Source organism: Stegostoma tigrinum, chromosome 6 (assembly GCF_030684315.1).
Source record: "Stegostoma tigrinum isolate sSteTig4 chromosome 6, sSteTig4.hap1, whole genome shotgun sequence".
In the NCBI taxonomy this organism is placed as follows: Eukaryota; Metazoa; Chordata; class Chondrichthyes; order Orectolobiformes; family Stegostomatidae; genus Stegostoma; species Stegostoma tigrinum.
This window is the reverse complement of record NC_081359.1, coordinates 73,357,013-73,382,945: the sequence shown is the minus strand read 5'-3', so window position 1 is coordinate 73,382,945 and position 25,933 is coordinate 73,357,013. Positions and strand designations below refer to the sequence as shown.

At 40.0% G+C, this 25,933-nt stretch overlaps 2 protein-coding genes across 2 annotated transcripts in view; one reads left to right on the top strand and one right to left on the bottom strand.

The window, feature by feature from the left end:
* Window positions 1-5,880, top strand: part of ska3 (spindle and kinetochore associated complex subunit 3) — a 44,978-nt gene extending 39,098 nt beyond the window's left edge. Inside the window, exon 11 of the mRNA XM_059646667.1 lies at window positions 5,749-5,880. The gene's annotated coding sequence lies outside the window, so the exon portion shown is untranslated. The remainder of the gene's footprint in view (window positions 1-5,748) is intronic.
* Window positions 5,881-8,500: 2,620 nt separating this feature from the next.
* sap18 (Sin3A-associated protein) lies at window positions 8,501-18,366 on the bottom strand. Its single transcript, XM_048532025.1, has 4 exons — window positions 18,233-18,366; window positions 13,145-13,254; window positions 12,307-12,429; window positions 8,501-8,889 (listed from the first exon to the last, which is right to left on the bottom strand). The coding sequence occupies exons 1-4, from the start codon at window positions 18,344-18,346 to the stop codon at window positions 8,733-8,735; spliced, it is 504 nt and encodes a 167-aa protein (XP_048387982.1). The 5' UTR covers window positions 18,347-18,366; the 3' UTR covers window positions 8,501-8,732.
* Between the last annotated feature and the right edge of the window lie 7,567 nt (window positions 18,367-25,933).

Below are 25,933 nucleotides of genomic sequence, written 5' to 3'. Positions count from 1 at the left end.
TAGTAAGTCCAGGAACATCATCCTTGGCTATACATGATGTTAATGTAGGGGGTGCATTACCCATATTGCAGTATCCTTACAGACTTAACCCAGAAAACCTAGTCAAGTGAGGGAAGAGATCAAGTTCATGACGGATAACCACATTATTGAGCCAAGTTACAAGTCACAGTACCTACTGTGATAATGGCAATGATTGTGTATAAATTATTATAAAGTCATTGATGGTACAAACGTATGTCAGGTTTCAACCAATTTCCATGACAGGAGGATTGGGCAAGCACCATTTGTCACAAAAATTGACTTTCCAAAGGGCTACTGCCTTGTTCCAATGACTGATGCAGCTAAAGAAACAGCAGCTTTGGTAGCTCAGATGAAATTTTTCAATATAAAGCCATGTAGTTTACAATGAACAAAGTACCAGCAGCTTTTCAATTGTTAAACAATCAAGTAATCAATATATAGAACACAATTACAAAATGCTAAGATGTGGTTATATCCAGTCAAACCCTGAAATGCCATTTACAACACTTGACTGATCTGTTTGATGTGATACGAGGATACAGTTTTGCCATAAAGATGGCCAGAAGCAAGTTTACCATAACAAAAGTAACTTATTTGGGATACACTCTGTAACAAGGCTAAGTGGTAGGTAGAGAAGCAAAAAAGTCTACCTTGAAGTTCCCCGTGTTTAAGACAATATTAGAAGCATTGCTCAAATCAGTATGCGTGGATTCTGTCAGAATTTCATTCCGTTTTTCAGCACTGTGGTGGCTCCTTTGCCAAGGCAAGAAAAAGGTCAAGATATTGAACAGACAGAGCAATGTCACAGTGCCTTTCACAGCTTGAAAGCTGTATTGACTAACACACCAATTTCAGAAGTGGCAAACCATGCTATGCCATTTTAACAAGCTGGACGACAGCGACATCGGTGTTGGTAGTGTTATGACAGTAAGATGTAGATTGAAGGGAAAGTGCTATTTTGCATGGATACTGAATATGCCAACAGACTCTTCAACTGTACTGAGGTACACCAATTTGAAGTAAATTCTGGAGTGACTTATTTATATGGACTACAACCCTTTGATGTTTCGCATGAGATTCATAACATTGCCTTCAGCAACCCTCTGATACCTGTTCAAAAAATTATGAAGCTAGTTCAACATGAATTGTCCCCACTCCCAAACAAATTCAAGTTGGCTTACCTTAACTAACCTGCATTTATTGATATGACTATTAAATTTGTCCTGAATTATTGTTTCCAGAAGTTTCCTCATGACTGAAGTTCACTTTCTGGCCAATGTTAGTTCCAAGATGTTGATAGTGAGGGAATTCAGCATTGGCATTTATTGACAAGAGAAGATCATGAGAATAAATCGTTAGAGATAGTCATTGCCTGGAACTTATAAGGTGCAAATATGACTTGTTGTTCATCAGCCTAAGCCTGCATTTCATCCAGGTCCTGTTGCATATGAACATTGACTATTCCAGTATGAGGAGTCATAAGTAGGACTTAATGCTGTTTATTTATCGACAAATATCCTCACTTCTAAGCTTGTTATGGTAGGACAGTTATTGATGAAGCAGCTGAAGATTGTTGGGCAGAAGACTCTATCTTGACAGAATTAATTCACCTGTGGTACAGTGAAGGTGCCCCTTCCTCTGAGCCAGGAGCCTGGATTCAATCCCCACCTGCTCCAGAGGTATGTCATAACATCTCTGAATAGCCTTATTAGAAAATATCAATCCTGACAAAATTTGGGATCTTAAGGTAGTGTCCCTACCTCAGAGATAGACGAGCAGATTTAACTATTCCCTGCTCCAAAAGTGTATAACATCTCTGAACAATCTGATTAGAAAGTATCTAACCTTACTACCGTGCTTTGCTCTAGTGGTACAATCTGTCAGTGCATGGTAATTATGTAAGAAAGGATCTTGTGGCACAGTGGAAGGCTACAGTGCTAAACCCAACTGCTCCAGAGGTTTGAAATAACACGCTGAATAGGTTGATTAAAAATATCTATCCTGACAAACTCCTTTGCAAATACTCTAGGACAAAGATGATTGGTTTCCAACATCCATAACTATCTTCTTTCGTGCTAAGTATAATTACACTCAATTGAGAGCTTGCCCCCTATTCCCATTAGGTTCGTTGGTGCCACACACTCAAATTCTACCTTGATGTCTAGGGTATCACTTTCATCTCAAGTCTCTATTTATTGGATAATTAGTGGCTTTTCCCTGTTTAGCAACCTATAAACTTGTTTAATGGGCCCCTTCAAATGTAACTCTTTCTCAGCTCCAGGTCACAAGACTTCTTCAGCGGAAGTGTTAGAACGCAGATGCCAAGGTGAAACTGCACTAACAGCTGGACAAAGTTGATTAGAAAACCTGTATTTTTAACTAATAAATTTGAGATTTAAATTTAGATTTAGACGTTTTGGCTGCATGGTACACCCACACTATAAATAAATTTACAACATATCGAATCACATTATACTGGACTTGCACTCTATCGTTAATGTCATTTCACTAACATCTTAAGTTGTTCTTGAATTTGATTAGGACATAAATCAAAGGGGTAAGAAATAGATGCAGAGTTCACAACTATCACTGGAAGATATCAGGGATATGTACAATTTTTTGGAAGGAAACATTTATCAGGATAATGTGCTGAGGATCAAATAATTCTCCAAGTATGCAGTCACATAAAAGGCTGGAAGCATTCTTGAGTCTAGATTTTGTAAATAGAATCATGGGTGCAGTAGCATAAAATAACTTAAGAAAGCATCGGTTAGACCCATTACTAGTTGTATGCAGGAAATTAAATTGTCATACATCCAGTGCAGTTTCACCAGGATGTTCCTCGACCATAAACTTCTATAGCCGTAGACAAGATTAACAGAATTAAGAGGACTGTCAATTTATGAATAACTTACATGTGACATTGATAAGGAGGATGCAGACAGATACGAATAGGGTGAGGGGTAAAACATCTGCCAGATGGAGTATTTTGTAGGGAAACGTGAAGTTGTTCACTTTGGTAGGAAGAATAAAAATGCAGGTATCATTTAAACAGAGAACGGCTCCAAAATTCTGAAGTGCAGACAGATTTATCTGTTTTTGTGTATTAATCAAAAAAAATTAAGCTTACAGATACAGCACATAATCAAGAGGGCTATTAGAATGCTATCCTTTATTACAAGAGGAATTGAACAGAGAAATAATGATCTTATGCTTCATTTATACAAATTATTAGTGAGGTGTCATCTTGAATACTGGTAAAGTTTGGTCTCCTTATTTAAGAAATGATGTAAATGTGTAAGGGGGCAGTTCAGAGGAAATTTACTCCAGATAAATATCTTGAATAAGTAGGTTGTGTCTTACAAGGACAGGCTCGACTTGCTTCTACTGGAGTTTAGAATGAAATGTTACTAGATTGAAGTGTGTAAGAACCTGAAATAAATACAGAGAATGCTAGAAGAACCTAACAGGTCTGAGAGTATCTGTGGAGAGAGAAATAGTTAATTTATGAGTCTAGTATGAACCATTTCTGAAGAAATCATATTGGAGTCAAAACATTAACCCCGTTTCTGTCTCTAAAAATGTCAGACCTGCTGAGTATCTTCAACATTGTGTTTGTTTCAGATTTTTGGCATCCACATTATTTTGCTTTCATTTTGTATAGTTTCCTGATTGGTCTTGACAAAATTAATGTGGAATGGATGTTTCCTCTTGCAGATAGTCCAGAGTTAGGGTTAGCATTTTAAAATTTGGGAGTTGCCATTTCAGGACAGAGGAGGAACCTTTTTTGAATTAAAACAGCTTTGAACACTCTGGTTCAAAAGGCAGTCATTGAATACTTAAGGAGCAACATAAATTCTTGTTAGGCAAGGGAATGATAAGTTGTCTCAGTAGAAGGGCATGTGGAATTCGAAACAGAAATAAAGCAGCCATGAACCTACCGAAGGGCAAAGGAGACTTGAGAGGTCAAATGTTCTGTTCCTATTTCATATGCCTGCATGTTTCTAAGCAGAGAAAATCAGTTCTGAGGCTTCACAGGGAACAGGGCATTAGATTTTTGATGTGATGGGTTTTAGAAGCATTGAATGCTCTGTTACAGAAACTGGTTGAAGCAGAGCCTATTGCATCTTTTAAGGGGAAACAAGTACGAATATTTGAAACAGATAGAACTAAGGTGAAATTCAGAGCTGAATTTAGTTTTCACCTTTTTTAGTAAAATCAACCAGCCATTTCTGTGTTATGAGCCTGTTTGCTTTTGTGAAGTTTCATGACACAGCTACTCAAGATCTTGCGAAGATGTCAGCCACGTCAAACTGAGTTCTGTCCCACAAACTTTCTTGCTGCCTTGATAAATCACAAAATGCTTGGTGAGGCTTTTCAGCAGTAACCCAACAGATGAATAGGAAGAATAATAATTGGTTAGTGATTTTAAAAGGCGTACTTTTTGAAAAAAAATTGTCGAGAAACAACAGAAATGTGAAAGTCAGGGCAATATAAAGCCATTTAAGTAAGCAAAGTAGGGAAAGGGAAACGCATTTAGCATAAGGAAGGTAAATTTATAGTATTCTTAGATGAGGCCTGTTGCCAGTGGTGATCCACAGGGATTGGTACTGGGTCCACTATTTTATTTATCATTTATATAAATGATTGAGATGATAATATAAAAGGCTTGGTTAGTAAGTTTTCCAACTGCACCAAAATTGGTGGTATAGTGGACTGTGAAGGTGTTCTAAGATTACACAGAAATCTTGATCAATTGGATCAATGGGCTGAGGAGTGGTAGATAGAGTTTAATTTGGATAAATGTGAGATATTGCATTTTGGTAAAACAAACCAGATCAGGGCTTATACAGTTAAATGTAGGGCCTTGAGTAGTGTTGTAGAAAATACAGACCTAGGCATTCAGGTGCATAATTCTTTGAAGTTTGTGCCACATGTAGACAGAGTGGTTAAGAAGATTAAGATTGCCTTCATTACTCAGACATTTGAGTGTAGGAGTTGGGATGTCATATTGAGGTTGTAAAGGATGTTTGGTCAGGCATCTGCTGGAGTAGTGTGTCCAGTTCTGGTCACCCTGTTATAGGGAGGATATCATTAAGCTGAAGCGGATTCAGAAGAGATTTACCAGGATGTTGCTAAGAATGGAGGTTTTGAGTTACAAGAGGCTGTATAGGCTGGGACTTTTTTTCACAGGAGTGTTGCAAGTTGTGGGATAACCTTTATAGAGGTTTATAATATGATGAAGGGTATAGATAAGTTGAATGGCAGGTGCTTTTTCCTTAGGGTGGTGGAATTTCAAGACTGGAAGGCATACGTTAAGGTGAGAGGAAAAATATTTTAAAAAGGACATCGGGGCATTTTGATGCGATAGCAAGAACTGCAGATGTAACAAAGTGTGGAGGTGGAGGAACAAAGCAGGCCAGGCAGCATCAGAGGAACAGGAAAGCTTATGTTTCGGGTTGGGACCCTTCTTGAGGAGCATTTTTTTCTTTTACATAGTGATTCATGTGTGGAATGAACTTCCAAAGGAACTGGTGGATGCAGGTACAGTTACAACATTTAAAAGACATTTGGATATGTTCATGAATACGAAATAGTTGGATAGACATGGGCTAAGTGCAGGCAGGTGGGCTAGTTTAGTTTGGAATTGTGGTCAGCATGAACTGGTTGGATCAAAGGGTCTATTTCTATGCTGTATGACTCAAAAGCATTTTTTCTTTTCAAAAGGGAGCAACTGATCGGCTTAAGGGAAGTCATGGCAGCAGAGTTTGCAGCTGTGATGTGTTCCTCCTGTACGGTGTGGAAATTCTTGGAAACTTCAATTGACCCTAGTGACCACATGCAAGAAGTGTGAAACAAAAGGAGGAATTGCTGTACAACAGATCTGGCAGCATCTGTGGAAAGAAAGCAGAGTTAACATCTCAAGTCCAGTGGCCTTTCTTTAGAACATAAGTGTGTCCAGCTGCAAATGTTGGCTAACTGCATTTTGGAGTGTGAATTCATTATGGAGCATGAATTCATTACGGAGCATCTGCAATACTGTGTACATTGTGGATAGCACATTCAGTGAGGTGGTCACACTCAGGGTGAAGGCTGAATAGGCAGAAAGGGCATGAGTAGAGGAAATTAAGTAGCCCAGCATTTCCCCAACACCCCTTTCTGACAGATATACCATTTTGAATAGGGTTGGGGAGGTCACTACAGGAAAAGGCAGTGGAAGCCAAATTCATGGCCTCATGGGTGTGTCTGCTGCCCTGGATGGAAGGAAAAAGAACAGCAAGGCTAGAGTTGTAGCAGATTAAACTGTAAAGGGGCTAGTTAGGTGTATCTGCAGCTACAGAACAGACTCCAGGATTTTATATTACCTGCCTGGTGCCAAGGTCATGGATATCACTGAACGACTAAAGGGCATTCTGAAGGAGGAGGGCAATCAGACAAAGATCTTACTATGTACTTATACCTACAACAAAGGCTGAAAAAGAGATGGGATCCTACAAGTAGAATTTAAGGAGCTAGGCAATTGATTGGAAAACAGAACCCAAAAACTTATACTCTCTGTCCTGCTCCCAGTGCCACTTGCTACTGAGTATGAAAATAGGAAGCTAGTCCAGATGAATGCATAGTTTGAAAGATGATGCAGGAGGGTTTTAAATTTCTGGGACATTGGCACTGTTTGTTGGGGCTAATCTGTTCAAATAAAGATTAGTGGTAGGATCAACTGATTCAGTGAACCCTAGATAGAGGAATATATGAGATTGGATAAAGAAATCAGGAAGGCTTAGGGTAGATACAAAGTGCCAAATCGGCAGAGGCTTTACAGAAGTAAAAACTGTGCAAGGAGAAACTGGAAAAAAAGGAAATCAGGAGAGCTAAAAGGGATCATGTAAGGATTTTCCTTTTTTACTTGCAACTATCTTAAGTTACTTTACAAGTACATTAGCGATAAAAGGATCACTAGGGAAAAAGTTTGCCCCATGTTAATATTTTGTTCACTAGTGAGAATGACTATATTGGTATAGAATTTGGGGGGTGGGGTGGTAAGACGATGATAATAATGAAAGAAAGTGGGATACACAAAGATGTTCTGTGTGGTCTGGCAGGCTTAAAAAATAAATCTACAAGGCTGGATGTAATACACTGCAGACTGCTGAGTGAAGCAAAGGAGGAAATAACTGAGCTACTTTCAGTAATTTTCAATTCCTTTGTAATCATAGAAGTGCCCCAGAACTGCCAGTGTGGTACCATCATTCATGGAAGGAAGGTATAAATCAGGTAACTACAGATTAGTCTTCTAACCTCAATGGTCAGGAGACTATTGGAAGCAACTCTGAAGGACAGAAGTACCTTGCATTTGTGAGGTAGAGATTAGTTAAGAATAACCAGCATTGTTTTGTTAAGGAGAGGTCATATCTGACCAACTTGATTGAATTTTTCAAGGAGACAACCAGGTGTGTACATTAGGGTAATATATTTGATGTTAAGAGCCTGTGAAATTTGTCTAATTGGATCCAGAATTGGCTGAGTGGCAGGAGACCGAGGGTAATAGTCAAGGGCCGTCTTTGTAAGTAGAAGTCGGCATCCAGCATGGTGCCACATGACCTTCGCTGCTTGTAGTATATACAAATGATTTTGACTTGAATGGGTGTTGTTTAGCTCAGTTAGCCAAATAGCTCATTTGCAATGCAGTGATGCCAGCAGCATGGGCTCAATTCTTGCACCAGCTGAGGTTACCATTTCAATCAAATGTAGGAGAGTTAATCAGAAAGTTCATGGATGACATCAGAACTGGTGGAGTAGTAAATAGTGAGGAATGTAACCTTAGAATATAGATGGGCTGGTCAGTTAGGCTAATCGGTGCAAAATAGAATTCATTCCAGATAAGTGTCAGGTTATGCACTTGGACAGAACAAAGCAAAGGAATACTTGATAAACAGTAGGACCCAAGAAGCAGTGAGGATCAGAGAGGCTTGGTGTTCATATCCACTGGTCCCTTAAAGTAGCGGAATGGTAGATAAAGTGGTTGAAAAGGCATATAGGGTACTTGGCTTTACTGGCTGAGCAGACAGTTTAAGGGCAAGGTGGTTATGCTGAGACTGTATAAAATACTGTTTGCAATTTGGAATTCACATTACAGCTGGGATGTGATTGTACTGGGAGACAGCACAAAGGAGATTTACCATGGTGAAGTCAACAAGGCAACAGTGACCATCAGAATCAAAGGACCACCAGTAATATTTAAGAAATAGAGGAATAATTCTGAGTAAACAGTAGTGTATTGTAAATCTTTTAAAACAGTGGTCATACTAGCTGATTTACACCTGTAGAGTTACACTATTGTGAATTGAAGTACAACTTGGCTCAGGGTGTTGAGAAGAGGATCATAAACAATGAAAATTGTGACATGTAATTTTTAACATTACCCAGATTGCGTTAAAGTTTCCGGACAAATTCTACACGCACATCCTAGAGACAAAAACAATGAAATGAAGGCACACTTTTATTAAAAAACTGCAAACAATCTGAACAAAATCAAAAACTTTGTAGCTAGAATGCACAGATACTTCCCTACATCTGCAGTGAGTCAAAATTATTTCTCAAAAATTATCTTGTTTAGGAATAAAATATAATGAAACATGCAAACATTCTTGGTTACATAGTACAGGGCCACCAAATTACAGCCACAGCTGCCCAAAGAGGGTGAGAAAGGAACATTAATATGGTCTCATGCGGCCAGGTGGGGGCGGTGCTCTACTAGGTGGCGTTATTGCAATGTCCAGGTAGTCCCCAATTTGAAATTTCTGCGATTGTAACGTCATCGAATCATCTGGTCCTTTCCTTCCTGAAACAGTCGTGCCAATTTCCTTCACTCTGTTATACAAAAGCAAAACAGTAGTCATCCTGATGCAATTTTCACCAGTTTAAAAAACAAACAAAAATCTATTGGGACTACTCGATGGGCAAATTATTTTTGTTTAAGATGCAATTAAACACTCTATACTTAAACTTTTCCCTTTAAGCAATTCTAAATATCCTCTTAAAACCACAATGGGGCTAATTAATAATACAAAACATTCACTGATCAAATTTTACATAGTCTTTATAATTTTTGCATTATTCTGCACCTCATTTGTCCTTTTAGATAGCATATCTAGCTATGTATTCAGTGTCAGGGAAGGTAATGGCATGGCAGTATTATCGCTGGTCTGTTAATCTAGACACGCAGATAATGTTCAGGGAACCTGGGTTTGAATCCTGCTCCAGCAGATAGTGGAATTTGAATTCAATAAAAAATCTTGAATTAAGAGCCTAATGATAACCATGAATCAATTTTTAGGAAAATCCCATCTGGTTCCCTAGTCTCCTTCAGGGAAGGAAACTGCGATCCTTACCTGATCTGGTAAGGATGTGATTCTGGACCGACAGCAATGTGGTTGATTCTTAGCTGCTCTCTGGACAAATAAAGATGGGCAATAAATGCTGCCTGGCCAGCGACACCCTCATCCAGAGAAGGAATAAACAAAAAAATCAAGCAAGTCTACATGCTCTGTACAATCCACTTACTTTAATGTTGTTTTGATTTATATTGATAATATGAAAAGTCAAGAACAATGGACTTAGATACAGCAACTCCACAAATAGTGAAGTAGTCCATGTCCAAGGCTTGGCTGATAACAGGTAAGTAACATTCAAACCACACAATGCCAGGCAATGACTCTCCTCAATGAGATTCTGGCCATTGCCCCTTCACGTTCAATGGCATAACCATCACTAAATCGTACACTATCAATATTGTGGGGGTTCCCATTCATCAGAAACTGGATCGGAGCTCCCTTATAAATACAGCTTTACAAGAGCAGGTCACGGGCTAGGAATCCTCACGAGAAACTCACCTCCTGACTCCCCAAAACCTGTCCACTATCTCCAAGGCACAAAATCGTGAGTGTCATGGAATACTCCCCACTCCCTAGATCGCCAACACCCCGCACCAGCAGTTTGTACCATCTACATGATGCACAGTAGAAATTCACCAAGATTCCTTGGACAGCATCTTCCAAATCCAAGACAAGGGCAGCAAATACAGGAGAATATCACCATTTGCAAGTACCCCTCCAAGCCACCCACTACCCTAACTTGCAAAGATATTGCTGTTTCTTCAATGTCATTTATTCAATGAGTGGAATGTAGCAGTTAAAGGAAGCAGCTCACCACCACCTTCTCTAGGGTAATTAAGGATAAACAATAAATGCTGGCCCAGCCAGCGATACCCACATCCCATCTGTGAATAAAAGAAACAGGCTAGTTTAAGCACCCACAGAGTTCAAGCTTTGGCTACCAAATAACTCTGCATCAATTGCATTTTCAAACTTGTCACTAAATATGAGTAACTAGTAAGTAACTTGCCTTAGGAAAATATTATTTGGAAGCAACTTATTTAATACATAGTTTACCCCAACGTACATCTTTTGACAGAAATCCGTTCCCCTTGAAAAATAGCTGTTGAGTGGATTTATTCACTCTATTCACCTGCCCATTGCCTCCTATCCATCTTAACCATACTGCTCACCTCCACACTGCCGCTTTAAAGCCGACACCCAACTGCATACATATCTTGCACGTGATATGCTCATTTCTATAACACAGTTTGCCCATAAATATCTGTGCAGAATTTTTAGGAATCTATCCTACCCCCTTTCAAGTACTGCATTTCTGCCCTGAGAGCTATAGAAAGTCTCCAAAAAGTTCACAGATGTACATCAATGCCAGTAAATGGAATGGCAGTGTACAAAATATTACGATAATTGAACACCTTCACTACTGTTAAAAGGTCACTTTCCACACTGAAATAATACAGTAAACTTCTGGTATTTCAGGTATATAATTTTTGCCTGTTTATTAAGAATGCCAGTTCAAACAAAGTTTACTCTATCTAAAATGGTATACCAATTAGCAAGCAAGATAGACTCTTGTAATGCTTCTTTACACTGTAATTTCTTCTTTACACTGCCTGGCAGTCATTCGTTTGCTCTCTATATACTTCTAACCTGTGATTACACCGCAGTGAGTACCAGCTGTTGTTCAAGTTCAAGTTCTGAAATCCTCAGCTCAGGGTTTTACAGCCTGTGATACTTCCTGCAGAGTTTATCTGGGACAAATAGTGTATCAATGACTTCATATGTATTCAGAATATACACTCCACTTGGCCACTCTGACCTGCCATCTTGTAGTTTTAAAGATTGAAATAATAGAAAACATAATAGTTCTCAATCAGCTTGTTCCCCTGTACCAAAGGAAAAGCCAACTACAGCTGGCTGTAAAAGTTAAATTAGCGAAGAAAGGAAAACCTCCTACCCGTCACCAAACTTCCTCTATCCCAACAAACTCATACTTTCCACTCTGCACAACCAAAGCAGCACTGAGGAAAGGCTCTACTGATACTTCTTAAAAACTGACGAACTCCAAAGAATTGGATTAATCCAGCCACTAATTAATTAGACACAGCTTCTCTCGCAGTGAAAGATATTTAAGGCTGCAATAAAAAAAATTCTCTTAATTCAAAGTGCAATATTTAGATAGCTCATTAATTAAAAGGAAAAACTAGGCTTTAGATAAAATTTACCCCTTTTTCATTCACCCGCTCCAAGTGCAGAAAATGCCTCTAAGGGAGTACTATATTTACGCTACCTGAAAAAAGGACTGGCAATAAAATAAACTAAATGCGCACAAACAAACAATTACAATAATAAGCTTGCGGGGAAGTGAATATATTTCTCCTTGTGGAGAATCATTTTGGGAAAGATACATTTTGCCAAAAAGCCTTAGTCTTTAAAGGTAAACAAGAGATAAAATGTGCAACGTTCAGAAGTTGTCTCTGTGTAAAGTTATGGCCTATAAAGATGGCGATCAGCAAACAATAATCGATGTGGCAGGGACTTTTCCTAATGTAGCTTTCTCTGGGAATACTATCTTCACAGAAATTTCCTCTGGATGCTCTTCATGAAGACAATCAAGGTTCAGAGAGGACCATATTGAGGTTTTCCAGAAACAGAGTTGGAAATCTCTTTTTCTTTCACAGACAGGCCATCAACTAATTTTCAGCGCAGAAGCTGCATCCCAATTGTCGTGTATAAATGTTTACTTCCGACTGTGTGAATTTCAATAAAAAGTTCTGTTAACTTTAATGACCTTTCCTCGACAATTTAAGTAAAATTCATCCAGATACATAACTCCTTCAATCTCAAATTCATAAAAACATTAAATATAAAACCACTGCATCATTACACAAACCTGTAGCCAGGTCGTTTCGGATCTGGATACACAATTGCAAAGCTGAAATGTGTTCCTTTTTTGCGGGCCTCTGGATAGACTTCTTTTACTAAGCTTGTTAGTTCTTTCAGTGTTGCATCCATCCTGAATTCAAACAACAATGGAAGTACAATTTTGTTAAATGCTCATGTGCATGGACTTGGATTGCAGCTTACCACAGATGGTGGGGTAACAAAGAAATGATTTCTAAAAAAAATTTAAAATATTAGAGCAACATTCCTAACTAAGGATAACATCTATCAGGAGTACAAAGCATACAAACATTAGCAATACAGTACTGCTTGATCAGGGAATTTTGTATTGTATGTCTACTTCAAAGCCAAATTTAAACTATCTGAACAAACAATTACTGAGAATTGGTGGAGAAAATAGATGATTGAAAATTGTTTGCAATGATCATTTTGATCTCAACACGAGAAATGTTATTCAGGATAATCAATAAAGTGGGTAGGAAACTGTTATAAGGTTGAATCAGAGGTGTAATTGGAGAGATAAAGCAAATTTTATGATTGTAGGCAAAAAGAAAATTGAAATCAGAAAAGGATTTTTACAATTTGATTGACAATTATTGGAGGTATGGCTAAAGAAATGATTAGTCAATGACGCAAAGAGCTGGCTATTGAATCAGACAAATCTTTGAAATGGAATCTAATAAAAATAACCTTGCAAAACATGTTGTATTGACTGAATAGACCAGTAATTATAACACCCATTTCCAAAAGCAAGATGGTCATAAAGTACAAAAATTGTATCATTCAATTATTGGAAACATGTTTTACAGGAGAATTGCAAAACTTACCAAGTGTAGATCTGTAGCTCACTAGATGGGACATTTCCTCTAGCAAAATCATCCACTCTGTGATGCCTTCCATTGTTAGTTGTGAACACTCTCAACAGAAGAGGGCATGTCTAATTTTCAAACATTAAATAAAAAAAACAAAGTTAACTAATCAATATAATTTGTTTCTTAAACCATAAATTGCTCAAATTTTATTCTAAAATGCTGTGGAATCTAATCTATGTGGGAAGTTAAAATTAAATCTCAAATGTAACTTTTCTCTAATGCTTTTGACATCACTATAACAATGGCAGAAATGTGAAATCTAGGTCCAAGAAATTAACAGCAGAAACACAAATAAATAAGAATTTAGGTTTTTTGTTTGCAGAAAACTTAGGGAAATGCCTCGCAGAGATTCAGTTGCCTTTTTCTCTAATAAACTTCCAGAATATCCATCATAATTTATTTTTCTGAATCACAGCATTTAAAGTAAACTAAACAATGTATGCTCTCCAAATTGAAAGTTAACAGTAAAATAATAATGTCAATAGACACCTTATATTTCTCAAACTGTCCTGCACCCACTTTACATGATTTAAATGCATCGCATCACAAGCTAGGATTAAGCTGGATAAAGTCACTGTTAGGGACTACTGGACTTATGAGGCCAACTTTGCAAATTTATGTATATACACAGATAAGTATCTTCATGGAAGATTTTAAAAGAGTGGCACTTGAGCAGGCAGAGCAGAGATTTGAGACAAACAGGAACAGAACAGCCAAAGCAGAGGTTTAAAATCATCGGGAACTGAACAGCTGAATGAAGGTTTAATATAAGCGGGAATTGAATGAGACTGTGGGACCAGAGACTCTGAACTTAATCAGAAGGAAAAATAATCACTTAGTGGCATAACTGAAAAAGGCAACACACAAAATACATTATGGCAGTGGGAGAATTCATACCAAAAAGTGGTCAAACCTCCCACTGTGAGGCAGAATGGAAGAAATGGGGGTGGATATATGTGCATTTGGGTGGGGTTAAGGGGTTGGGGTGGGTGAGGGGAGGAGGAAAGAAGTGGGGCTGCAAACAGGTGAGAGTAGTTTTAAACATTTTAACAAACATTTATGATATCAAAATGAAAACTGCGTCAACTGGATAATTTATAACTGAACACTCTTTCAGATAGCCTTGCACTTGGGTTATCATATTTCAAAGCACCTCACATTCTGTAAATCACTTGGCTGCAATGACCATGTTAAAGATAGCATGCAACCATTTAGCTGTGATCACACCAGTCCTTTGATATCATATTGGTGTCGATGGATTTGTGTAGAGATGTGTAGCTTCTTTTAAGAAAGCTAACTTTTTCCCTAACTTCTAACTGATGTCTTGTGCCAATTTAAAAACTGTCTCTAGAAACTGATGCTTTCCTTATACATTGCTATTTTAAGTTTAATGGAGAAATGGCAGTCAATGTGTATATTGTCAAATTCTTTTTGCTTCCAAGAGTTCAAATACCCCTTGTGTCAATCCAAATGCATAAGTTATTGTTAAGACATGACTGCATCACCAAAAGAAGGAGCTAGTGAAAATGAAAGTACTCTCAGAAAATCAAAATGTAGCCCTCAAGAAAATTATGATGAACCTGTGGAGGAAGAAAAGACTCCTGGAATAAGAATATTTCATTGTCTCACTCAATGTGCACAATTTCCCTACATTGTAATCAGAATGTTTCCACACAAAATCAAACTGGGGATCTTGTGCATGTGAGGCAAGCATGATAACTAAATGGAAACTTTGCTGCCCCTGGAATTAGGAACCATGTGGTTTGAGTGTAATGGTAACAATTTGACTTAATCTAAATTAATCAAATATAAGTTATGAAGTACAAAACCAAAAGCTAAAGGTATAATTTCATAATTTATGATTTTTAAAATTTATTTATGGGATGTGGTTGCCAGTAGCTAAGCCAGTATTTATTGCCTCGTCCCTAATTGCCCAGAGGGCAGTTAAGATTTAACCACATTGCAAGGGTCTGGAGTCAGATGTAGGCCAGACTACGTAAGGATGGCAGATTTCCTTTCCTGAAGGACATTAGTTAATCAGATGGGTTTTTCCTGACAATTGGCAATGGCTCACATCATCATTAGACTCTCATTTCAAGTTTATTACTGAATTCAAATGGCACCATCTGCCATGGTAGGATTTGAACCCAATGACGTAAAGCATTACCTAAATATCTAGATTAATAGGCTACTGATAATACGATTAGGTCAGCACCTGCCATCATTCCATTACAATCAGTATTCAATTAATTTGACCTGATAGATACAGTTAAAATTAAATAGTTAAGGGACAATGAATTTTTCAGTAAATTTAAATCCAAGGTTTTTAGAAAAGAGTTAAAAATATTTCAGTTGGCCGCACTATTAAGCAAAGAAATAGCAGACATCAGCACTTGATTAGTGAGCAGCCGCTGAGGTGGTTTATTAACACTACTTCAGTGGGTTTAAACTAATTGGTACAAGCGTGGAATATTAGCAAAGCAAAACAAAATGCACAATGAATTGTAAAGACAAAAAAACTCAAATAGGATACAACATGACATGAAATACTGTCAGCGTAAGGGGCATGCTGTAAGTTTTAACATGGATACATGTGAATGTATTAAGTGCACCAAATATGGCTGGTGAGGGGGAGACACAAATAGCCACATGCAAATTATGTTGTGGTGATAATGGATGCCTTGAATGAGTAAGGTAGAGTGAGGGACTAAATATTCCTAGATGCAAGGTACTCTGGAAAAGTGGGGAGCAATACTAATTAAAGAGAAATTAAAGTACTAATGAGAGGGGTTATCCTAGAGGAGTCTTACAGCTATGGAACAGAGGAATATAATTACACTTCTGGATGTACCCTATAGGCAACTAACTAGTGGAAAAGATGTAGAGGAACAAGTCTGCAAGAACATTCATGAATTATAGTGTAGTTACAACAGAAAACTTTAATCCAGTAGCGACTGAACAGTAATAGCATAAAGGGCAGAAAGGGGAAAAGAGTTTCTAATAAAAGCAAAATACTGTGGTTAGTGGAAATCTGTAACATACAGAAAATACTGGAAAAACTCAGGTTTGGCAACATTTGTGTCATTCTAGACTTGAAAATTTAACTTTGTTTATCACCACCGATGCTACCAGATCTGCTGAGTTCCTCCAGCACTCTTGTGCTAGTTGTGAAAGAGTTTCTAAAGTATGCTCATGAGAATGGGAACGAAGTACAAATGGAAGAAAATTGAGACACCTATATAAAACACTGGCTCAGCCTCAAGATCAGCGCATCGCTTTTTAGGAAGGATGTAAAGGCATTAGAGAGTATGCAGAAAAGATTTGGGAGAATAATTTCAGGAATAGGAAAGTTCAGCTCTTGGATAGATTGGAGAAGTTGTGGTTGTTCTTGTTAGAGATAACAAGAGGACATGTGTCAAAAATTGTGTGGTTCAGAGTTGAGAGAATGTATTCCTGTTTGTGGAAGAATCGAGAACCAAAGGACACAGATTTAAGATAAAAACAAGACACTGCAAAATGCTGTAAAATCTGGGAAAAAGACTGTTGTAAATCTCATTGCCCAATATCAAGTCTAGCACAAATCAGGAACGGCATGGAATACTGTCCATTGCCTGTACGCAGTTCCAACAACAGCCAAGAAACTATCGCAGGCCAAACAATCCACCTGATTGGCACCCCAACCACTACTTTCAATAGTCACTTCTTTCAGCACTGACATAGTGGCAGCAATGTGTACCACCTACGAAGTACATCACAGTATTTTACCAAGGATCCCCTGACAGCATCTTCCAAACCTCTATTGCCTACAAGGACAAGGGTAGCTGAAACATGGGAAAATTAACAGCATCAAGTTAATCTGCTACTGTGGATCAAAATTCTGGAACTCCCTTCCTAACACCATTGTGGGTGTCGCTACACTCTTAGGACAGAAATGGTTCAAGATGGTACTTCACCATCACTTTTACCAAGGCAATTCAGGTTAGGTATCCTGCAACATTCACTTTCCATAATGAAAAAAAAACACTGAATTGTGGAAACCCATTTCTAATGTGACTTATAAAATGAAAAGAACTGCAGATGCTGTAAATCAGGAGCAAAAAGTTGCTGGAAAAGCTCAGCAGGTCTGGCAGCATCTGTGGAGGAGAAAACAGAGTTAACGACTTGGGTCCGGTGTTCAAAGAAACCAAAAAACCCCACAAAAGTCTGCAGTGAAACAGATTTTTATTTTTAAGAAAAATCACAAGCTAAAAGGCTATCGAAAAAAACAAGCTTCCTGCTGCATTCAAAATTCTCCACTTAATTTCACATCTATTTTGAAACGATTTGAGAGATTTACGCTTTCTTCTGAATGGGATACGTTTACCAAACTGAGATGTGCGGAGAAAAGAATGCTGTGAACAGGCATAAAATATTGGATGCAAAATTCAGGCATGGCTAAATTATTTGCATAAACCAGTGTGTCCCTTTTTTGTTCTTATATGTGAAAACAAAAATTTGTTCTGAGCGCTGGCAAAATGGGGATCACATCACCCCTCCACGACGTACCCGATGTCCAGTCTAATTTCAGTCAATGAAATTAAACAGTAGGCGACCCATAGCTCCAATTGCACTGGTCCCTAGCCGTAATTCTACGATTAACTGGAAACCCTATTAGCACCGTCACAACACATTACAAAGAAAAACATTCAGAACAAAACAAAGGTTGAAAAACAAAATACTTCCTAGTTTCTGATTTAGAAATTTCCAGTTACCGGCTAAAACTGGACCGAAGGGGAAATCTTGGCCTCACCCTCAATCAGCGTAGACCGCGGGCCCTCAGTCAGTTCACTCAGTGAGAAATGGTTCACATTTGAGACAGACAGAGAGAGCCCGCACCCTTACAGTCAGAATCCGAGCTCCGGACACTTTCAGGCGGCGGCAGCGGCATCATCCAACGTGCACTTTCCCGGAGGTGACATCCCAGGCCCTGACCTGACTCAACCTGCAGGGTCGCCGCTACTACCTTAGCCCCCGCCCACCCCCGTCAGTGCGAACAGTTTTCACCTTCTCGCGATCCACCGGCTTCTCTGGCTCTTTCTTGATCTCCTCCTGGGTGACTCTAGACTCCACCGCCATATTCCCGCCCCGCCGCTCTCTCAACGATGGCGACCGCACCATAGAGAGCGAGCAAGTCCCGAGAGCTGCGCACGCAGCATGCGCATGTCAACAAACTATTTGTGACAACTGCGGCGACCATTTTTGCTCCTGGCAACTGCCCACGGTGACTGGCAGTAGAGCGAAGGAACGTGGCAATGAAATATAAACCGAAAGTCCATCATTTCTTAACGGGGTCCGAACCATCTACTGTCTCTCCCTCAACAACGATAAGGTTCTCCTTGTCCTTACCGTCTCCTCCCTTGTCTGCCTTGCGCAGGGACCGTGCCCTTCGGGATACCTTGGTCTACATTCCTTCTCTGCTGACACCAACCTCCCCAGTAGCCCCACGGCACCTTTCCTTGCAACCACCGAAGCTGCAACACTTATCTCCCAGATAGTAGGAACTGCAGGTGCTGGAGAATTTGAGATAACAAGGTGTAGAACTGGATGAACACAGGAGGCCAAGCAGCATCAGAGGAAACTTCAGCCTTCCTGCTCCTCTGATGATGCTTGGCCTGCTGTGTTCATCCAGTCTACATCTTGTTATCACACTTGACTCCTACCTCCCCAGCATCCAAGGGGCCAAACATACTTTCCAGGGAAGCAGCACTTGCACTTCACTCAATCTAGTCTGCAACATTTGCTGCTCACAATGTGGTCTCCTCTACATTGGGGAAATGAGGCACAGACTGGGTGACTGCTTCACAGAACAACCTATCTTCTTTTCTCTCCATCTTCGGTCCGCCTCCCCCTCTCTCCCTATTTATTCCAGAACCCTCACCCCATCCCCCTCTCTGATGAAGGGTCTAGGCCCGAAACGTCAGCTTTTGTGCTCCTGAGATGCTGCTGGGCCTGCTGTGTTCATCCAGCCTCACATTTTATTATCTTGGATTCTCCAGCCTCTGCAGTTCCCATTATCACTGCTTCACAGAACATCTATGTTCTGCTTGCAAAAATGATCCTGAGCTTCCAGTTGCCTGCCACCTTAACACACCACCCTGTTCCCTGGCCAATATCTCTGTCTTCGGCTTGCTGCAGTGTTCCAGTGAAGTTCAGCACAAGCTGGAAGCATAACACTCCATTTTCTGAAGAAGGGTCCCAGCCTGAAACATCAACTTTCCTGATCCTCTGATGCTGCCTGGCTTGCTGTATTCATCCAGCTCCACACTCTGTTACCCCATTTTCCACTTGGTAACCATGCAGCCCACCCGGCTCAATGTGGAGTTTAGTAATTTTAGAGTTTGGACTCTCCCACGTCCTTGTCCCCACCCCACACTTCAGGCCTTGTTATCACATAGCCTGTCATTTCACACTACCTATTGTCAGCCACTGACAGTCTCCATAAACAGCTAATCACCCTCCTGGCCAGATTGTAATCAACTCCTTTGTCCAACTGTTCTATCTCTTTGGGATCTATACCCAACTACCATTTACTCATCACCCCCTTCCCCCATCCTGTCTTCCGCATATAAACCACCAATTTCCTCGCCTCCATCAGTTCTGAAGAAGGATCACCAGACCCGAAACACTAACTCTGATTTTTCCCCACAGATGCTGCCAGACCTGCTGAGTTTATCGGCAACTTCTGTTTTCGTTTATGATAAATGTCAATGACTGGTCACTTGGTTCACCCCCAGTGAATGCATGATCACCAAGTTTGCAGCTGACAGAAACAAAGGCGGGAATGCAAGTAGTGACAATGATACCGAGGGTCATCAAAGGGAAATAGACAGGTTAAACAAGTGGCTAAAAGCTTAGTTATTGGAATATAGGGCTGGAAAATGTGAGGTTATGCACATTGGCAGGAAGAATAGAAGAGCTGAATAATACTTAAATGTGCAAAGACTGCAGAAAACTGCAGGACAAGGGATTTTGGAAGTCTTGGTACATAAATCACAAAAAAATTAGAAACCAAGTTCAGTGGTTAATGGTGAAAGCAAATGGAATGTTTACCCTTACTTCAAAGGGAGTGGAGTATAAAAATAGTGAGGCCTTTATAAAATTAAACAAGGTACTTGTCAAATCATTGATAATGGGAACTGCAGATGCTGGAGAATCCAAGATAACAAAGTGGGGAGCTGGATGAACACAGCAGGCCAAGCAGCATCTCAGGAGCACAAAAGCTGACGTTTCGGGCCTAGACCAGGCCCAAAATGTCAGCTTTTGTGCTCCTGAGATGCTGCTTGGCCTGCTGTGTTCATCCAGCTCCACACTTTGTTAACTTGTCAAACCATACCTGGAATACTGTGAGCAGTTCTTTTTTCCCCTTAGCTAAAGGAAGATATGCTGGCATTGGAGGCAATCCAGAGAAGATTCACTAGATTGGTCTAGTGTATGGAGGGAACAGCTTTTTCCCAGCTGGTATTAGACTAATGAGTGGACTTTCTAGCCTCAAATAATACGGATCTTGCAACATTGATCTTGCCTGGTGCATGCCCTGTGCAATATAACCTGTATGCCTCTGTCTAAGTCTTTTTGAACGGTGCATTCTTGCTTACTATGATCTGTCTGTACTGCTTGTAAACAAAGCTTTTCACTGTACATCGGTACACATGACATTAAATCATTCAATCAATCAATCAATTGATTTTCTTTATAGAAAATGTGTACTGATTGGAGTTTAGGAGAATGAGAGAAGACCTTATTGAAACATATAAGATTCTTAGTGGGATTGACAGGGTAGATAGAGAAAGGTTGCTTTCCCTTGTGGAAGATTCTACCACCAGAGGGCATAATCTCAGAGTAAAGGGTCACCCATTTAAGATAGACATGGGGAGGAACTTCTATTTAAGGCAGGTGAATCTGTGGAATTCATAGATATCATTGAATCCCTACAGTGTGGAAACAGGTCCTTCGGCCCAACATGTCCACACCGATCCTCAGAGCATCCCACCCAGACCTGTACTCTTATAACCCACCCAATCTACACATCCCTGAGGACTATGGGCATTTAGCATTGCCAATCCACCCACCCTGCACATCTTTGGACTGTGGGAGGAAACCAGAGCACCTGCAGGAAACCCATGTGGATACAGTGAGAATGTGCAAACTCCACACAGACAGTCACCAGAGGATGGCTGTCAAATCTGGGTAATTACGCATATTCAAAGCTGAATTCTAATTATTAAAGGAGTCTAGGGTTGGGGAATAAGACAAGAAAGTGTAGTTGATGATCATCTGATCAGCAATGATCTCCTTGAATAATGGACACAATGGGCTGAATAGCTTATTACTGTTTCTATATCTTATAGCATGCTAATAATTTCCCCACATAAACAAATTAGAATAATCCCAAATTCCTCTCGCTATTTAGAATCCTAATATTCAAATAACTGCCTTAATTACTAGTGCAGATAATTCTTTGGCAAAATTTGACATCATGCAGATATCTGGAAAGTTGTCTGAAAGAAACAAGTTTTAAAGAGCATTTTTAAAAAGGAAAGAACAGTAGAAAAGTTGGGGGTCATGAGAAGTGAGTGGCGGTAGTGTTGCAGTATGGTGTTTGTTAGTTGCAGAAATTCCACATCTTATGTTCCAGGCTGCACTTGAAGACATTGCCTCCAACATTGTAGCAATTAAAACAGGTGGTGTTCAAGAGGCCTGAATTGGAGCAGCACAAGTATCTTGGAGGATTGTAGGGGTTGGAGGAAAGAACACAGGTAGGTCATGGACTGTGGCTGTGTAGGACTCTGAAAACAAGGATGTGAATTTTCAAACTGATGCATTAGTCACCTAGGAGAAAATGTCTGTCAGTGAGAAACGGGTGACAGACAAATGAGACTCACTAACTTCAGACATAGGTAGTTTTGAATAAGTCCAAATTCATAGAGAATGAAATGTTGGAGTCCAGCCAGAAAATCATTAGAACAATTAATTTTACAGGTAACAGGGAATGAATTAAGATTTTAACAGCAAATTAGCTGCAGCAGGGGAAGAAACAGATGATGACTTGAAGATGGAAAAGGCAATATAGTTGATGAAAAGGAGGGCTTGATATCTCAACACAGAGTTTAGTGGGTGCCAAGTTTACAAATATTCTGATTCAGCCTCAGGTAGCGGTTGAAGTTGTTGACTTGCTCGCCGAGCTGGCTTGTTTTTGTTCACAAGTTTTGTCACCATGCTAGGTGACGCCATCAGTGGAGGTTCCGATGAAGTGATGTTATTCTACTCCACTGGGAATTTATACTGTCCCGTCTGTTATGGTGAGTACAGTCATTTCCGGTTTTGATCTGTATGGGTTTATATGTAGGGGCTAATTCTATATGTTTGTTGATTGAAGTATGGGTGGAGAATCATACCTCTAGGAATTCCCGTGTTTGTTTTTGTTTGGCTTGGGCTACTGTGGTTACTTTGTCCCAGTTAAACTGATGACCTTCATTGTACGCACATTAAGGAGAATTCATTGTGCCGTTTTGCTGCTAGCTGATGGTCGCAGATGGAATACAATGTGGGAAATTTTGAGGTTATGTATACACTTTGGTAAGAAGAGTCATAGACTATTTTCTAAAGGGGAAAAGACTTCAGAAATCAGAAGCACAGAGGGACTTGGGAGTCCTGGCTGAGGATTCTGTTAAGGTTAACATGCAGTTAGGAAGGCAAATACAATTTTTGAATTCATTTCAAGAGAGTTAGAATACAACTGCAGAGATGCATTGCTGAGGCTATATAAGGTTCTGGACAGACCACATTTGAAATATTGTGAGTGGTTTTGAGTTCTGTATTTAAGGAAGGATGTGCTGACATTGGAGGGGGTCCAAAGGAGGTTTACAAGTGGATGAAGGGCTTGTCATCTGAGGAGCAGTTGAACACTCTGGGTCTGAACTGGACCCTGTTTAGAAGGTTGAGGGCAGCATCTGATTGAAACTTACAGAATACTGGTAGGCCAGTACAGATAGTGTGGACATGGAGAAAAATGTTTACACAGGTAGGAGAGACTTGGACCTGATGGACAACCCTTTAAAACTGAGATGAGGAAGAATTTCTTCAGCCAGAAGGGGTTAATCTACCAATCTTAATGCTACAGAGGACTGTAGAGGCCGAGTCATTGAGTGTATTTAAGTCAAAGATAGGTAGGTCCTTGATTGGTAAGGGGATCAAGGGTTACAGAGAGAAGTCAAGAGAATGGGGTTGAGAAATGTATCAACCATGACTGAATGGCAGAGCAGAATGACCTAATTCTGGTCCTATATCTTATGGTCTTACTACAATCCTGAAACACTCCATTTTTGTGTCTTAAAAGAAGTAGACTCTGGAAAGGGTCTATCAGCTTGGAAAATAGCAAATGTTCAAGAAATGAGAGTCAGAAAATTGGAAACAACAGACTAGTTAGCTTAACATCTGTCACCGGAAAAATGTGAGAATCTATTTCTAACAAATTAAACAGGTTCCTTTGATTTGATTCGGCTTGATCTGATTTATTGTAGTCATGTGTACCTACATACAGTGAAAAGTTTTGTTTTGTGAGCAGTTCAGGCAGATCACAGCAAACACAGACATACAGATCATAGGGTGCTTAGACAGAGCGAGGCATACAAGGTTGACTGCACAGGAGGTGTACAAAGTAAGATCAACATTAGCAAGATCAACATTTTTTGAAGTTAGAGAGGTCCACTCAGTAGTCTAATAACAGCAGGGAAGAGGCTGTTCCTAAACTTGGTGCGCGGTTCAAGCTTCTGTATCTTCTGCCTGACGGAAGAGGTACGAAGAGAGCATTACCGGGGTGAGAGGGGTCTTTGATGATGTCAGCAGCCTTTCCATGGTGGCAAGAGGTGTAAATGGTATCTGTGGATGGGAGGTTGGCTTCTGTGATGGTCTGGGCTGTGCTCACAATTCTCTGTAGTTTCTTTCGGTCTTGGGCAAAGCAGTTGTCATTATGCACCCAGATAATATGCTTTCTATGGTGCATCAGTGAAAGGTGGTGAGCATCCCAATGGACTTGCCGAATTTCCTAAGCTGTCTGAGGAAGAAGAGACCTTGTTATGCCTTCTTGACCATTGCATCTAAGTTCAAAGTCTAGGACAGGTTGTTGGTTATCTCGCTCCTAGGAACTTGACACTCTTGACCCTTTCTACCTCAGCTCCGTTGATGAAGATAGGGGCATGTCCCCCTCCTTGTTCCTGAAGTCATTGATCAGTTCTTTTGTTTTTCTGGCATTGACGGAGAGATTGTTATCATTGCACCACCACACCAATCACTCTACTCCTTCTTATATTCTAACTCATTGTTGTTTGATACCCAGCATACAACGGTGATGTTGTCAGCAAACTTGTAGATGGCGTTTGTGTGGAATTTGGCTACACAGTTGTGGAGGTGCAGTGAGTACAGTAGGGAGCTGAGAGTTAAGGATTATTAAGGTGTTGTTGTCTATCTTCACTGCTTGCGGTTTTGGGTCAGGAAGCTGAGGATCCAGTTGCAGAGGGCAGAGCCAAGAGTCTTGGGGTTTTTAGATAGTCTGGTTGGGATCACAGTGTTGAAGGTGAAGCTGTAGTCGATGGGTAAGAACCTAACGTATGTGTCCTTGTTGTCCAGATGCTTCAGGGAGATGGCATCCACTGTGGACTAGTTATCCTTGTAAGCAAATTGCATGGGAATGAGGCAGGTTGGAAGGTTAGAGTTGATGTGGGCCATGACCAGCCTCTTGAAGCACTTCATGATTATGGAGGTCACAGCCATTGAGCAGTAGTTGTTGAGGCACATTGCATGTACTTTCTTTGGTATTAGGATGATGGTGGTCTTTCTGAAGCAGGTGGGGACTTTAGATTGTAGCAAGGTGAGGTTGAAGATGTCAGTGAATACCTCCGCCCGCTGGTCTGCACAGGATCTAAGTGCATGACTGGGGATGCCATCTGGGCTGTCGCTTTCTTTAGGTTTAGTCCCAGGAAGACCAATCTGACATCTGCAGAGGTGATAGAGGGAACAGGTGCATCCAGGCAGGCGATACCTTGATGCATCAAACAAATTTAACATAGTTTTGTGAAAGGGCCATCAGTTTTGACTAATTTTCTTGATTTCTGAGGGAGTAGCAAATAATATGGAGAATTCTACTTACTGTGTTTCTATAAGGTAGAAGCTGCAGAAATGTGTACTTGGATTTTCAGAAGGCATTTGAGAAGGAGTTGTATCAAAGATTACTAAATAAATATGACTTTATAGTGTTTGGGGTAATATATTGACATGAACAGAGGATTGGTAACTAAATGGAAACAGTAGCGATTAATGGACTATTGTTGTGTTGGCAAGATGTAATGAGTAGTGATTTGTACATGGATTAACACTGGGGTCTCAACCATTTACAATCTATGTTAATGACTTGGGATCAAATGTCCGGTTGCTAAATTTGCTAACAGTACAAAGATTGATAGGAAATTAAGCTTTGAAGAGTACATATGGAGTTCTGCCAAAGGATGCAGTTAGGCTTAAGCCAATGGAAAAATTTGGCAGGATGGCGACACATGGTACTGAGTGTGGATCTCTGGAAGTAGCAAGAGCAGCTGTGTGAGGAGTGTTGTACATTACGGAGAAATCTGTTATCTTGGGTGGATTCAAAACACAAAAGATGAAACTTGAGTTGGAAACCACATGGAGTGAATCTGAATCAGAGACAATTAC

Excerpts from the sequence above, each read along its gene's own strand:
- sap18 (XM_048532025.1), bottom strand. The coding sequence starts at position 18,346 with ATGGTGCGGTCGCCATCGTTGAGAGAGCGGCGGGGCGGGAATATGGCG. Across the intron at positions 12,430-13,144 it reads GAGCTACAGATCTACACTTG|GATGGATGCAACACTGAAAG; the intron begins GTAAGTTTTGCA and ends GTTTGAATTCAG. Across the intron at positions 8,890-12,306 it reads CCGAAACGACCTGGCTACAG|AGTGAAGGAAATTGGCACGA; the intron begins GTTTGTGTAATG and ends TTTGTATAACAG.